Source organism: Solanum verrucosum, unplaced genomic scaffold, assembly GCF_900185275.1.
Source record: "Solanum verrucosum unplaced genomic scaffold, falcon-dt-bn FXZP01000222.1, whole genome shotgun sequence".
Classification (NCBI taxonomy): Eukaryota; Viridiplantae; Streptophyta; class Magnoliopsida; order Solanales; family Solanaceae; genus Solanum; species Solanum verrucosum.
The window spans coordinates 1645048-1662164 of NW_026020027.1; the positions used below are offsets into that span (position 1 = coordinate 1645048).

Below are 17117 nucleotides of genomic sequence, written 5' to 3' on the forward strand. Positions count from 1 at the left end.
TTAAGATTTGGTAACAGAATGGATAACCTTAAAAATGATTATGCCTTGTTGTTTTTAAATATAAAACATTCATTTTAAGATGATAGTTTTATTAATCGAGATTAGTGCGTATAATTTATGGCGATCATAATAATTAATGATGAAATAAATTATCTCACACTTTGTAACCAAACAAAAAATTGAGATGTACTAAAAACTTATCCTAGAATTATTATTTTTTACCTATCACGCCAAACGACCCCTAACTTTTCAAAATAACCTAGATTGTTTCCATTTTTTAAATTGATGTCTGTGATTTTATTAGCTTCCCTGAAAACATGTTTCACTGATGTCTCCAACTTCAAAATGAGAAATTAGCAATGAACAAAAATTCATAATTAAACCACAAAAATTTTATGTTAATTTTATTTAGGAATGAATTATAAAAATTCAATTAACTAGAAGTTTTTTACCAATAAAAATTCAATTAACTAGAAGCGTTTTAGCAATGGATTAGCTAGAATTACCAAGAAATTCCGCAATGTATGTCCTCCCTTTTTATCTCACATATGCCAAATTCACTAATGTCTTTTATTAAGTAATTGAGAAGTGGATAGTCTATTGTGAATCACCAACCATACAAAAAAAAAATTGTGATCTTATTTGAAGTGTTATATAAAGGGATGTAATGACTAAATCTTATGTTTGGAAGATTGTTTACAACTTTACATGTGTAAAGTAGTGGAGATGTAATTTGAAATAAGTTAGAAAATATTGAAGGAAAGAAAATGATTCACATATAATCTCACATGACTTAACTTCAAGCGATCATATATATTTCCTTGTATATATTGAGTTGAGCTTTGAGATATATGTCAAATAAAATTTATTAAAAGTCTAGTTTTTAGAATATCAAATCAGTTTGTTAATTCGAGGTCGATATAAAAAGTTATAATGATTGTATGTTTTAACCAAAGAATGTGCTATCACATGCAAGATTTAGGGCGTGCATAACTATAACGCCACAAAATATCGGATTTAAAAATACAAGAGGTAGTGATAAAATTTCGTACAATCATAGCGCCACAAAACAACAAATTCCAAAATGGATGGCACGATGATGTGTAGGATCCCAACCCTAGAAACACAGAAAACAAATATATTTATCAACATGTCTAATATACAAAATCACGATAACAAATCGGATACATATCACTTTGAAAAGATCAAAATTGGAACTCTAGGGTACTCGAAAACTATATTAAGTTTTGGAATCAAAATATATATAATAAATAACTTGTTAACTAATTGTGTGATATGATTGACATGAGAAACTTTTACGACATGTGAATAATATCATATTAAATATATAGTTATGATATTAAGCACTAGCTAGCTACTCAGCTAGCTACACTCAATGATTATATCTTCATATGATCATAATTAACTCATGATCATGATATCTACGAACTATAATCTCTATTCAATAAATAAATAGAAACCACTTAGAAATATATTGGACTAATCTCACAAATTAGCTGGGTTGGACCTTAAAATCAAGTAGTTACAATCTATAACAAAATTAGACATTTTATGATAGTAAATTTTTCTTTTAACGACAATTGTTTAGTAGAACAATTATCTACCGGTGAAAATATAAAACAAATATTTGTAGTATTCTATATATATAAATGTTATTAAAGGTTTTAGCGATTCTGGATGCAATGACATTAATTTAATTGCCGCTAAATATTTTTACGACAATAAATATTATCATAAAAAGAAACTCTATTACCACTTAATATCTCTTTTATTATAATGCAATATGTTTAAATTATTACAACATGATAATCTCTTTTTATTATCTATGTGCATAACTTGAACTTTCTGTCAAATATAGTAATTTTTAATCCTATCTAATTATACACATATATATGACTTGTACAATTATCTTCACGTTATTAAAAGTTAAAGGCCCTCAACAGAATTGACAAAAAAAGTAAGTTTTTAATATTTAATCTATACCTTAAAAAGGAAAAGAAGGTGCGGTCAAGTTTAAACTATATACTTAATGAAAGACCGTGTGTTAACCATTTAACAACATTTCAATTTTTTCATATATATGTTCGTTTCATTCATATATGATTGAAACACATGTTAAACTTGACTATAATAATATCAGTGGTATATATTTGAATGCAAAAGCAAAAATAAATATATTATTTTACCTGAAAGTTGTCTAATATTAGGTTTTCGTAAAAAATAAACTTATGTATTAAAGTGGCCGGTGGGTATTACTTAAATGAGGCGACCAAAATAAGACATCCTAAGAAATATTTACGGACTTCAGGGAGACAAATCAACTCTTAAAATTATGAGCCATTAGTTTTTTTAATTCAATTCATTTTGATCCACTTAATGACTCACATATTCATTAACTCAATTCATTCTAATATATCTCCAATTTAATTGACACCACTAATCGATTTATAACCTATTAATACTCAAAAAAGAGTTATCTTTTTTTCACTGGTAATTTAAACTTAATGGACTTAATTATGTTTTTACAAAATTTAGTTATATATTCTTCTGTCTTCTTCTCTAACTGATGGATTTGGATTTAAGTCATTTGTGCTAATGATAAGATCAGTGAAGAAAACAAAATCCTCAAAGTAGATCTGCTTTTATTAAAAGATCTAAATAATTCCACTTATTGGTGTTTGGTCATTAATAAACATGATAACACAAACATGTAAACTGATTTGTTTTTATTTTATACACTATCTGGTATTCGATATCACTATAGTTTCAATAATCACAATGCGTAATAAAGAAGAAAACATTCACTATCAGAAATTTAGACACAAACAAAGCGATTTTACTCGTAACTTTAACCTAGAATTATGATTATAAACTATAGCAAAATCACTGAAAATGAGAACTATGTGAGTATTAATCATTTTGTCAGAGAGAGTTTACCCTTAAAACCTCTCTCTCATATTTATTAGTCAAGATATGACATGATCGCATAGATAATAAACAGTCGTCAGCTCTCTTATAATCATATTAATTATCACACTGGTTGCATGAACTCAAATCAACCATGTAATTAAGAATGAGAAGAAACAAAGGCTACTGATGCAAAATGAACTTTTTTTTTTCCATTCTCCTTTTAGTTTGTTACAAGGGACCGTCTGTCTTCAAATGGATGATTTAGAATTTAGATACACGACAATATTAAAACACTGATTCAAAACAAAAATAAAAATGCATTATGACAAACTATTACTACTAATAAAAACAAAAACAAAACACGAAACCATCATGTATTGTGCGTTCTGTCATATTCTCCTCTTCATCTTTATCATTATTAATCAACTTCTCTAAAGAATCATCCTTCTTTTTCTCCTCCTCCTCTTCCTCCTTCATTTTCATATACATTCCATACAAATACGAAGAAAATCCCCAAATACACAACAAAGTCGAAACTACTTTAATCCAACCAAAATTATCCTCAAACACTATAACCCCACCCAAAACATTAACGGCCATTAACGCCGTCATGCAAACTCCTCCTGTCAATGAACTTGTCAAGAACACCATCCCAGCAGTACCCATAAAACAAAACTGCCACGTCACCACGTTAAACATCACTGTTAACCAGTATGCTTTTTCACCTAAATCAAACACATTTTTGCCCTCTTTTTTCATCTCAGAAAATCCACCGTCTATAATCATTCCCAACGTGGCTAAAACGGTAGCTGCTAATTCCATGACAATCTGCATTTCCATTACCATAGAATAGCAAGAAACTTCTTTATATATTTTTTCCATTAATGGAAGATAAAGAGCGAACAATAATCCAGCACCAATCGTTGAGAAAAATCCTATAAAATACTTTGTTTTCGTCAAATCCTTTGGTTTGTCATGACTCGAACCCAAGGCCAACATGACCGAACTAATGGTTAGTAAAATAACACAATTAAGGTTCGTGTATGTGATTTTTTGTTTGACAATAATGACAGAAGTGATAAGAGTGAAGACTAGTTGTGACGATAACACAAGAGAATTAGTCGAAACGGGGAGGTAAGAATTACCCCAAGAAAATAAAAGGTTGTTGAGACCTAAGAAGAAACCAATTACAATAGAAAGTAACAACATTTTAGGAGTGAGATTTGTAAATGGTTTCCTATGAGTTGATTTAAAGAGATAAAAAGGTAAATAAATTGGGAGAAGGAGAAGAGGGAATCCAGCAGATTGGACCCAAGTTGAAGCCCAACGACTATCACCTTTGTGATTAAAGTAGAATTTTGAGAGTAAAGATGATGAAATTGAGCCAATAAAAAGTAACATGTAGTTAATACCTAGAAGAAACATGTAGCATTTTTTAGTGGTTTCACTACTAGTCATGGTTGTTTCTTCAATCTGGTCATGATGCATTTGGATTTGGACAATTTCATCACTATTTTTGATCATCAACTCTTTTAGATTTCCTCTCTCATCATCATGTTCTTCTTGTTGGGGTTGGGATACAAACTCCATTGAAAGAAAATTTAGATTTGGTTTGGATGGATGGATGGATGGGGGTGGAGGGTGGGGGATTTCTTATATAGAGAAAATATGCTTTTGGTGAATATATATATATATATATAGGGGCATCGCTATATAAAGGTAGACTCTAGTAAGGATATACAGATATTAAAGTGGTATTTTTCTTTTTATTCTTTTAAGAATTTACACCCCTTATATTAGGCAAACTCTACTCTTACCCCTTGTATTGGATTTGGATTCTTTCCACTACTTTTTTTTTGCTGATATATTTTATCAAATAATTTTATTTTTTATTAATGAGTTTCAAAAGATAAACATTTTATTTGTTCTTTCTAAAATATTAGTTCTCATACACGTGCAACACACGTGTATTTTATGCTAACAAATATAAATACTTTGAAAGTTTAAGAATTTGAACTAAATTATAGTCCAAATAAAAATATAAGTTTTATAAAAAATAAATAAATAAAAGAAGTCTATAGAGAGAAAATTTAACAAACAAAACAAAGATAGAGAATAAAAAATATAGCATACACATTCTTCTCAAGACTTGATTCATAACAATATATTTTATAGATGGAAAAAGAAATACGGGAGTCGATACGAAAAAATTTGAGTTACAAAATGAAAAATGATTACCTAGGTACAAGTCTCATGAAACAAATTTGCGATATCAAATTTATTTGACTTCAATATTTTCAACACAAACAAAATTATCTGCGAAAATTTATTTATTTAAAAATAATAAAATTCATAAAATTTAAATTTTAAATCTAATAAAAAACAAGCCTAAGCAAAACCTTTCGGCTAATCATAAATAGGCTAATTGAGTATCCAATATAACATATGAGCATATGCATGATGATGATGATGATTAATGCACATTTTAGTGAGTAATGACCAAATGATATGTGCAAAAAGATGCATCATCCGTTTATATATATTTACTTGTTACATATTTTCTAATTTGATTTCTTTTTTACTTGTCATTTTTGACAAATCAAGGAAGAACAATTTTTTTCTACCTGTATATGATACCTTCAATTTATTAACATTGAGTTAATGTCTTTAAAAAATGTAGTGAGTAAATATGTTTAAGACTCTATTAAATAGGGATAAAATAGTAAATTCACTAATACCAATCATAATTTTCTTAATATGTGTGTCAAGTCAAAATTTGACCAATAAAAAGAGACCGAGGGATCGTATATTTAAAAAAGAAAATATAATTAGGATATAGTGTTTGGATTTATTTTCTACCTTTTGCCTACTAATAAGGTAGATATTTAAGATATTTTAAGACCATAAATCAACACAATTGATAAAAATTCATATGATTAGTCTGCTTATGAATACACGTTGATTGTGATATTGGATACTTACGTAGTCCATTTATGAAGAGCACAAAGGTTTTTGGTCATGTCTTGATTTTGTACTGATTCATGTTATCCTATTTAAAAGTTATGACCAGTTAAAGATATCATGCAATATTATCAAATCAACTCTTTTCAATTCTTCCTCAATTTAACCCGATCTTTTCTCAAATCTATCACTGCATCAACCTCTCTCACCCATCCTCAGGAGGACATTTATGCTCCTCCACTTCACATGCACAAACCATTTAAATCTCGCTTCTTGCATCTTAAGAGTATTGCCTATGAACCTAACTGAAATTCTATTTTAAGGGACGATATAGTGATATTGTAATAAAAGTTAAGTGAACAAATAAACCGGAAAAAGATGGATTATTTTGTGAAAGAATTTTTGGTACTATAAAAAGCGGAATTTGTGCTTGTGGAAATTATCGAGTAATCGGAGATAAAAAAGAAGACCCGAAATTTTGTGAACAATGCGGAGTCGCATTTGTTGATTCTCAGATACGAAGGTATCAAATGGGCTATATCAAACTCGCATAATGTTCTCAGTATTTATGTAATTATGAATAAACTAAAACTCTTGTAAGCAAAACAGAAAATTATTTAAATGTTTTTTTGTTAAGGGTAAAATTATATAATTGCAACCTTTTAAATAAAGTGAAAGCATAATTTAAATTGTTGTTGAATGAATACATTAAACTCCTCCTTTGACTATAGATTTTAAAGTTGAAATTTAAAAATTTATGATTTTAAATTTGTTATTTTTAGAATTTGTGAAGTTATGTTTGAACTTGCATTTTACCTGAATTTTTTTAAAAAAAACTCTTGTAATGGAAAGTGACGTTTCTCTCAAAAACTGATCTGCGAAGTTAAATTTTTTATGTAAGATAAATCTTCAAAATCTATGACCTGATTCAAATCTTTGACCAAATAAATATTTAAAAATAAAATTTAAAATTTAATCCAAAATATATATCAAAGTACACTAATTAAGTAAATCTCTTATATATATCATAACTGATCAGTCTCTCTCTATATATATACACTCACCAAAACCCCTCAATATTCATCCACTATAACAAGTTCAAATTTTCATTGTTCTTTGTTTTTCTCATTCAATGGAATTTTTAGGTCAAGAACAAGTTCATCAAAATCAAACAGAATTTTCAAAAGAAACAAACACTAGTAACAAACGTGACATGATGTTTCTTCTAATAATTAACTACATGTTACTTTTTATTGGCTCAATTTCATCATCCCTAGTCTCAAAATTCTATTTTAATCACAAAGGTGATAGTCGATGGGTTTCTACTTGGGTCCAATCTGTTGGATTCCCTCCTCTCCTCTCCTTCTCCCTATTTATTCACTCCTAAAATTTTGTTACTTTCTATTGTGATTGGTTTCTTGTTAGGTCTCAACAACCTTTTATTTTCTTGGGGTAATTCTTACCTCCCCGTTTCGACTAATTATCTTGTGTTATCGTCACAACTAGTCTTCACTCTTATCACTTCTGTCATTATTGTTAAACAAAAGATTACATTTGCGAATCTCAATTGTGTTATTTTACTAACGCTTAGTTCAGTACTATTGGCCTTGGGTTCGAGTCATGACAAACCAAATGGTTTGACGAGAAGAAAGTATTTTATAGGATTTTTCTCGACAATTGGTGCTGGATTGATGTTCTCTCTTTATCTTCCATTAATGGAAAAAATATATAAAGAAGTTTATTGCTATTCTATGGTTGTGGAAATGCAGATGGTAATGGAATTATCATCTACGATTTTGGCCACGTTGGGAATGATTATTGACGGTGGATTTTCAGAGATGAAAAAAGAGGGAAAAAATGTGTTTGATTTAGGAGAAAAAGCATACTGGTTAACGGTAATGTTTAACGTGGTGACGTGGCAGTTTTGTTTTATGGGTACTGCTGGAATAGTGTTCTTGACAAGTTCATTGACAGGAGGAGTTTGCATGACGGCGTTAATGTTTTGGGAGGGGTTATAGTGTATGGAGATAATTTTGGTGGAATTAAAGTGGTTTCGACTTTGCTGTGTATTTGGGGATTTTCTTCGTATTTGTATGGAATAATGTATATGAAAATGAAGGAGGAGGAGAAGAAAAAGAAAGAGATTGAAGAACAACAATTTGTAGCTTGAGGATAATAATGGTCATTTGACAAGTTATCACTCTACAATTTTTTGTTATTGAGACAATGTTCTCTAGTTTCTTTTGTTGTTTATGACTTTTGGAAGAAAATTTTCAGTTTGAAACAAGGACTTGTCAATCTATCTATATCTTTTCTATCTTTTATTGTTGTTCCAAGATTTAGGGTTTTGTTTACTTATTTTGGCTTACATCAATAGGTATATATATATAGTAGTAATTTGTATTTAAGGTACTAGATAGTTGTGGTGACAAACAGGTGGATTGAGTCGGATAATAGAGGATAAAATATGGATCTGATAAAAATTGATAAAATATTCTATTAGTCCATATTCAATAGGAATAAAAAATGGGTAAACGAACAAATAATATGGATATCTACTACTTTTTTTATTATAAAAGAATGAGTACTCCCAAATTATCTTTTTCTCTTTTTAGGGTATGTTTGAGATGAATAAAAATAATATTTTTCAGAAAAATAAGTGATTGGGAGTTGAATCTTGGATTGAGAGTCAGGTTACGGATTAGGTTCAAGGTCAGGAGTCTGATCCTAGGTTGGATCTTGGGTCTAGGTTTCTAATCCTGAGTCGAGATTCAAGTCTCGGGTAGGAAATGGGGTCCTGTGTTGAGGTTGAAAGTCTTATATACCATACCATGGTATATTAATATATATACTACCACCAAATATGGGATGCGTATTGTGATGACCATGATCAATTTAGTTAGAATACAAATAAGTTAAGGGGCAGTCTGGTGCACTAAAACTCCTGCTATGCACAAGGTTCATAAAAGGGCTCGATCACAACGTTTAAATAGAAAATACAAGATTAATCTGCCTTTACATTAAAGAGAACATGTCTGTGTGGAATATAATGATCATCTCTTCAACACGATTTAGGTCCTTTAATTGCATAGTATATATAGCATATACTTAAAACATATGCCTATTTTAAAGTGAAAAAAAGTGGCTTTACCAATTGAGAAATTCAGTGTAAAAAAAAAGTTTACACGTTTACATCATCAACCCAATAGATATATGTCATGTATTTGCATTTAAATTCCTTATCATTTAACCCTGCTAGTTAATTTATGTACATTGTTACTTATTTAATTAGTCCTATGTTAATATAGGTTAATGTAGCTCAGGTGAAAGTTTGCCAAATATGTGATGTAATATCAGGAAATTATACTTGAATTTCTAGATATACATTAATCATAAATGTGACAATATTTGAGTTTTCTACTAAGTTTTGCGCAAATTCAAACCGATTATTCGATTAACCCCGTACCCTCCCCCCACCCACTGGTCATTTATGATAATGAAGAAAGCATTAAATAGGTTTTCTCTTTAGTCATACATAACCATTAATAAACATGATTACTAATACATCTAATATAATGTTTTATTTATTTTTTGTTTGACTTTCATCAACTTTTTGATAGCGAAACCACTATATATACCCTCACCAAAACCCCCATTATATTCATCCACCAAAGTTTCATTGTTCTTTCTTTTCTTTTGTTAATAATAAAATTCCATGGAGTTTGTAGGTCATGATCATCAATATCAAACTGAAATAACAAATGATTTGATGATCCAAATTGATCATGAACTCGAAGAAACAAGTAGTAGTACTGCTAGTAATACTTCAAACATTAATAAACGCTACATATCTCTTCTAGTAATTAACTATATGTTACTTTTTAGTGGTTCGATTTCATCATCTCTACTGTCAAAATTCTATTTTAACCACAAAGGTGATAGTCGTTGGGTTTCAACTTGGGTCCAATCTGCTGGATTCCCTCTTCTCCTTCTCCCTATCTATATACCTTTTTATGTTTTTAAATCAACTCATAGAAAACCATTTACAAATTTCACTCCCAAAATGTTGTTACTTTCTATTGTAATTGGTTTCTTCTTAGGTCTCAACAACCTTTTATTTTCTTGGGGTAATTCTTACCTCTCCGTTTCGACTAATTCTCTTGTTTTATCGTCACAGTTAGTATTTACTCTTATCACTTTTGTCATTATTGTGAAACAAAAAATCACATTTGCAAATCTCACTTGTGTTGTTTTACTAACGCTTAGTTCAGTTCTACTTGGCTTGAATTCGAATCATGACAAACCAAAGGGTATTACTAGAACAAAATATTTCATAGGATTTTTTTCAACGCTTGGTGCTGGATTGTTATTCTCTCTTTATCTTCCATTAATGGAAAAAATATATAAAATAGTTTCTTGCTATTCTATGGTTATGGACATGCAGATGGTGATGGAATTAACAGCTACCGTTTTTGCAATGTTGGGAATGGCTATAGACAGTGGATTTTCAGAGATGATAAAAGAGAGCAAAAATGTGTTTGATTTGGGTGAAAAAGCATATTGGATAACAGTAATGTTAAACGTGCTGACGTGGCAGTTTTGTTTTATGGGTACTGCTGGGATGGTGTTTATAACAAGTTCGTTGACAGGGGGAGTTTGCATGACGGCGTTAATGGCTGTTAATGTTTTGGGTGGGGTTATAGTGTTTGGGGATAATTTTGGTGTTATGAAAATAATTTCAACTATATTATGTGTTTGGGGATTTGGTTCGTATTTGTATGGAATATATATGAAAAAAAAAGACGAGGAGAAGAAGAAAGAGGATTCTACAGACATTGATGATCAACACTCTGTAGCATGAAACAAATCGTAACGCTGCGCAATGTCTGAAGATGATAGATCATGTCATCATTTATTTTTATTTATTTATGAGTCAATGTTCTAATATTGTCATGCATGTACCCAAATCTTCATTAGAAGATATATAATCCCTTGTAACAAGCAAAAGGGAGAATTGGGGAAAAAATATTAAGAAAGAAAAGTTTTTTATTCTACATCTATCTTTTTATTTTATTTAAAATAATCGAACGCATGGTGATAAAATGATTGATACTCATATTACTTATCACTTTTCATTTCTAGTAATTTCACTGAAATTTACTAACACATTCTTAGATCAAATTACGGCATTATTGCAGAAGCAAGATTACTAGTTATGAATTGAAATATTTGAATCAATAGCTATCAAATATCGAATAATTATTATCAAAAAGAAATAATATCAAATGACATGTGTGTAATCATATTTATTAATGTCTAAGCACCAACAAGTATAATAAAAGAGGATCTACTTAAATTTGAGGATTTTTTTTTCTTCATTGATATTATTAGTATTAACACAAATGACCAAAATAAACTGTAGAAAATAATTAAGGCCATTAAGTTTAAACTTGACCTCACCTTTATTGTATAATTAAGTTTAAACTTGACCTCACTTTTATTGTATTATCTAATCGCTTGTAGTAATTAAATACACCATTAAGAATGTATTTGGTATGAATATAATTTATACTCCTAGGTTTGCTTTTACTTGTTCATTTCTAACTTTACATATCCCTTAAAAAATAATGATAATATGAGTATTTTACAGTATATTTATTGTTCGAAATGACTCAAAGTTGTATTGAATGAAAGAAAACTTATATGTAATTAGACAAATAAACATAGACTAATTAATATTACATATAACGATCCTTTGTACGAATAAACCAATCAGAAAATAGAAATTAAAAAAAAAAAGTAAAAGAAGACTTAAACCACAAACATAATGTACCAAAAATCATCATCAATATTAATTATCAAGTGGCTAAACAAGAAATTAACTTAATAGATAATTTAAAAAGTATATATGGCCAGATGAATTTATTTGAAAAAGCTCATCAACAGCACAGTAATATAAATATTATGAAATGATCTTTGATTTAAGTGATTGAACTAATAAATAACAATCGAAATAATGAATAGAATAACGGATAAAAATCGATGAACAATACAAGAAAAGGTAAGAGATATTGCCTCCTTCAAATACTATAAATCATGTAAACCATAATTCATATTAATATAGTAACTTTTTTTCTACAACCAGATCTGAAGTAATAATATATTACAAACAAATATGTTTAACATACATTTATAAATCAAATTTTCCTCTACCAATATTAATAATAACAATAATAGCAATAATAATTATTATAATAATATAAGATATAAACCATCTCTTTATTTCTTTTTTTAAATTCTTTTTAGATATTCTAAGGATGGTAAAGTGCAGGTCGAATTGGGTACGAATGGATCAAAATGATGATATGAAAATAAATAAAATGCATTTGAGTCGAGATGTAATATTGCAATAAGGATATTGTTGGGAAAAAATGGTGTTTGTTTCCCTCCCAATGGCAGGTTCTTACGCGTTACTCACCCGTCCATCACTGAAACACCATTTTTCGTGTTTTCCATCCGACTTGCATGTGTTAAGCATGCCGCTAGCGTTCATCCTGATCCAGGATCGAACTCTCCATGAGATTCATAGTTGCATTACTTATAGCTTCCTTGTTCGTAGACAAAGCGAATTTGGAATTGTCTTTCATTCCAAGACATAACTTGTATCCATGCGCTTCATATTCGTCCGGAGTTCGCTCCAGCCCTCACGTCAATCCGTGGTCACACTTTGAGTCGAGAAGAATATTGCAATTACTAATATTTATTTATGATGCAGTTTTTCTTTTTCAAATTTTATGCAAACACAAAATATTTTATATATGGAGCTAAACTTTTGTGGTAACCTTGACACCTAAATGATCACACGAAGGGTTAATGCGTAAAAAGTATAGTATGGCTTAATTGGTTTGTAATATGTGCTACCATTTATTTACCTTTTATTTACTTGTAAATACAGCCACCCTAACATACCGTAATACTCAAATAAGACGAATCTCGATATAGTTATTTTAAGTTGTTTATTATTTGCAAAAGATAAAATTATTATTATTATTTTAATCCTAATTTGTAGCTTAAATGCCAAATGAAGATAGATCTATATCTTTAAATAGACAACATGAATGAAGGTAAACTAGGCAAAAGCCGGCTTCCGAATTACTAATATTTAAGAGACGTAACAAAAAAGTCCATAATTTGAGATGGAGAAAATAATATTTTTATAGGAGAATTGGTTTTGTAGGTCATTTATATTTTTTATTTTTTAGTTTTATGATCTTTTTATAATTAATTTTTATATTTTCCTACATAAGATATTTTTATTTTTACAGTTAAGAAATTTTAAAAAATCATTTATTTCTGTTCAATTTGTAAATGGCTAAGAGATTTACCTGCAACGTGAGAGTACATATTACTAATTTAATACGGAATTATTGTCCCCAATATAAAATTTTCAAATATGGAATTAAGTAATTATTGCATATAATATCAGAGACACTAATCAACTGTAATTTTATATGACTTCTTGTTTGAGAAATTAAATAGTTTTTCCTTTGGTTAAATGTTTTTAATTAAAAAAATTATTCTTATGCTACATTTTTTTAAGAAAATCATATAGTTTCTTAGTTTATTTTCTTTATCTCATTTTATATGACGATATTTGAATAGACATGAAATTAAGATAGATTTTCTTTTGAAAAGAAGTATTATTTTAATCCTTCTATTTTACTTGTCTAGTTCGTAATTTGCGCTCCCTATATTAATCAAAGTGTTTCTTTTATTAAAATGAACCTTATTAACCATGATTTGAAAACATAAATTTGACTACTAGTGTTCCAATAAGTTTGAAAATTTGTGATTTAACAATAATGATGATTTTTTATAAACTACTTCTCTCTTAATTTGCTAATTAATAAGTAATATTTATTATTAATATATTGAATAAATAAGGAACAACTGAACGAGTATGTTCTTCTTGTATGTGGTGCTCTTAAATAATTATAAAACATAACTATATATATTTTACATTTATAGCAAATATATATTGATACATTCTTGATTCTTGTATGCGTGCGTATATGTTATTAGTGTATATAATACTATATGTGGTGTCTAATATTTAATTTTGGTTATATTATTTTGGGAATATTTTTTGGTTAATCGACACTTATTTTAAGCGGAGAGAGTATATTTTATTTTTTTTCTTCTTCAAACGAGACCTGGTTGTTCGAGCTGGTGAGTCTCCCAACTAGCCACGTGTCCAGTTAAAAAAATGTACCCCATTACTCAGACCAATTGTCTTCAAGGCCCTTTCTTCCAAATAGACTCCTCAATTTCAAGTTAAAATTCAAGATTTCCACACATACGAGAAAGATAGTGAATATCTTTTGCCATTAGCATATTATTCGATGGACCATATTTATGAAACTAAACTGAATATATTGTAATTAATATATTCGTGAAATATTCTTTTAGTACAAGATCCCTAGTCATGGTGTGTTGGTGATCTATACAAGAAAAGTAGCAAGGTAATGTATAGGCAAGTTTATAGGGAAGATAGTGATTTCTTCTTTGCCAATATCGTTTAGAGTAGTCAGTGTGTCTACTATGCCATTTTAATTGGTTTTTGATGAAATGATTATTGTTGGAAAGGAGGGACTTGGTATGGTTGTGTTTAGAATAGTCTTTTGACTAGGTTCGATTTGAAAGAAGGAATCTATTGTGAGTTCTAGTGAACTTTTTCAGACCCTTGGTTGGAGCAGAGTTTTTTGCACCGGGGAGATGTTGTCCCTGCATTCTAATTTCCCATTTATTATTCTAGTCCAAATCTACTTCACTATTCTCTTTACCACTGCTCATTCCCTCTCATCTTGTGGTGAGAAATGTGGGAATTTTCACATACCATTTCCATTCTACATGAATATATCTATATGTAATTCATCACTCTCAGATGATTTTCGTCTTTCGTGCATCAACTCAACCTCACCTTTCCTCAACATTGCTTCTCAAAGTTATCGAATTCTCCACTTCTTCTCCGATGGAGTGCTTCTCGACTTCCCAAACACAACTTATTGTCGTCAGTACAACGACTTAAAGTCGTTTGGATTTAATGGAAATGACTACTTTGGTATATCTCGAGATAATATCTTAGGATTGTATGACTGTGAGGATTCATCATTGTGTAAACCAGATTGCGAGAAAAGCATAATGCCTCATTGTGATGGATCCCCAGGTAGAAACAGCTATCCTTCATGTTGCTATCCGTTATCTGATAGGAGTGTTTGGAGTGCAGATGGTTTCTCTGTCTTTTCCCAGTTTGGATGCAGGGGATTCTCGTCTTGGGTTGACATATCTGCCAATCAAATAGGAAAACGCGGTGTTAAGTTGGAGTGGGCTGTTCCAGGAAATTCAACCACAGCTAGTTGTGCTGCCAATGCAGATATCATCAATGCCACAACTGTTCGTTCCGGGATTAGATGTGAATGCCAAGATGGATATGTAGGTGATGGTTTTGCTATTGGAGTAGGCTGCCTCAAATGTGAGTTCATTTAACTTTAACGTTGTTTTAACGAGTATAACTGTTTATACGCGGTCATCTTAACTTTATGGTGTAAAAAAGTTATATATGCTGACATAACATACCTACACAACAGATAGAGTTTATTTTCCATGATTAACTAGTAACAGAATGTGAGTTATTTGACAGCTTGCATCAAAGAAGGAAAGGAAGCATATGGCAAAGCATGTTACTCAACTAGTCATGGCACAAGGAAAACAAAAATTCTAGCTGGTCTGTACTTTGTACTAGTGACTGTAATTTCAATTGAATTCGGCACGTTTTTAACTCCAACTTTGGGAGTGCACATCTAGACACCTCAACTTGGTCTCCCAACTGACAAAATTTTTGGAGTTTACTAAATGATCAATTTGTAAGTTGGGAGTGTTCAACTGATACAGTGGAGATTAGTTGTGGTGTCTAGATCTGCATACTCAAAGTTGGAGTGCTTACTTGTCAGTTGAGGCTAAGTTTGAGTGTCTACTCATGTATTATGCCGTAATTCTTAACTCATAGCAATTGTGTGTACATATATCCCACAGGAGTTCTCACTTCAGCACTCACCATTACCTCCTTGACAGCACTTTTCTGTGTTTTAAGACGGCCTATGAAGACGGACATATTTGATCATTCTAGTATGACACGGAGTCAGGGTAACGTCTCGTTCCAGAAACCTTGTACAATTCGAATGTTTACTTACCATGAGCTAGAACAGGCCACAAAAGGTTTTCAAGATGAGCAAATACTTATTGATCATGGTGGTGGCAAAGCTACATTATATTCTGGAGCTCTAGTGGATGGATCAAGGATAGCTGTACACAGACTCCAATGTGACAGTGAAAGAGAACTCGTCGAGGTCTTGTCACGAGTGGAGGCCTTACATGCTGTATCACACAAGAATATTCCTCACATTCTTGGATGGTCTGTTGATTCTGGATACACCCCACTAGTGGTGTATGAGTATCCTGTTAATGGAACGCTCGGAGAACATCTTTTTCAAACTAAAGATGAAACTAAACGAGGCCTCGATTGGCACCACAGAAGAAACATTGTTGCTGAAACAGCAAATGTTCTTGCATTCCTGCAGTGTGAGATTTGTCCCCCCATCGTACATCATGAACTCAACGCCAGTTGCATCTTCCTAGATGAGGACATGACCGTAAAACTTTTTGGGCTAGAGCTCCCCACGAATGCAAACACCGATAACAAAAAGCATAGCGATGTTTACAACTTGGGGTTGGTTCTTTTGGAGGTTATTACAGGTAGCAGCTCAGATCATCTTCCATCAAAGATAGCTTTACAGAAGATAACAAGCGGGAAGCTAGAAGAGATAGTCGATCCACGTCTTTACTATCACGAGCAGCCTATTTTCCGGAGGGAACAGATAGAGATAGTTGCAGACCTTGCAACAAGATGCATAATATTTGGTTGCCAAAATGGGAAATTTCACATTGGAGATGTTTCAAGAGAACTTGTTCACATAACAAAAGATGGAATTGATGGTAGAAGTAGGAGATGTCCATCAACTCATAATCTTGAAGAAACTTTTTCCAATTCAAGCCTTCTTCAGATGATATCTATGTCTCCTGATTCAATACATGTCCCTGCAGCCAGAGGGTTCTCTTAAGCTATGTCAACGGCCGCCTGTCAGTGCATTAAATTAGTTGGAAAAAGA

The 17117-nt window shown here is 30.7% G+C and overlaps 4 protein-coding genes across 4 annotated transcripts; 3 read left to right on the plus strand and 1 right to left on the minus strand.

The window, feature by feature from the left end:
• Positions 1-3270: 3270 nt before the first annotated feature.
• On the minus strand, positions 3271-4521 carry LOC125821124 (probable purine permease 4). The gene has a single exon (XM_049500530.1). It carries the CDS (start codon positions 4519-4521, stop codon positions 3271-3273), a length of 1251 nt encoding a protein of 416 aa, XP_049356487.1.
• A 2587-nt stretch (positions 4522-7108) lies between these two features.
• Positions 7109-8062, plus strand: LOC125821125 (probable purine permease 4). The gene is given in 3 exon segments (XM_049500531.1): positions 7109-7266; positions 7268-7884; positions 7887-8062. Coding segments are annotated over 3 exon segments (951 nt in total).
• A 1545-nt stretch (positions 8063-9607) lies between these two features.
• LOC125821286 (probable purine permease 4) lies at positions 9608-10753 on the plus strand. Its single transcript, XM_049500703.1, has one exon. The coding sequence runs from the start codon at positions 9608-9610 to the stop codon at positions 10751-10753; it is 1146 nt and encodes a 381-aa protein (XP_049356660.1).
• A 3914-nt stretch (positions 10754-14667) lies between these two features.
• Positions 14668-17069, plus strand: LOC125821267 (probably inactive receptor-like protein kinase At2g46850). Its single transcript, XM_049500685.1, has 3 exons — positions 14668-15424; positions 15593-15676; positions 15985-17069. Exons 1-3 carry the CDS (start codon positions 14668-14670, stop codon positions 17067-17069), a joined length of 1926 nt encoding a protein of 641 aa, XP_049356642.1.
• The last annotated feature ends 48 nt before the right edge of the window (positions 17070-17117 follow it).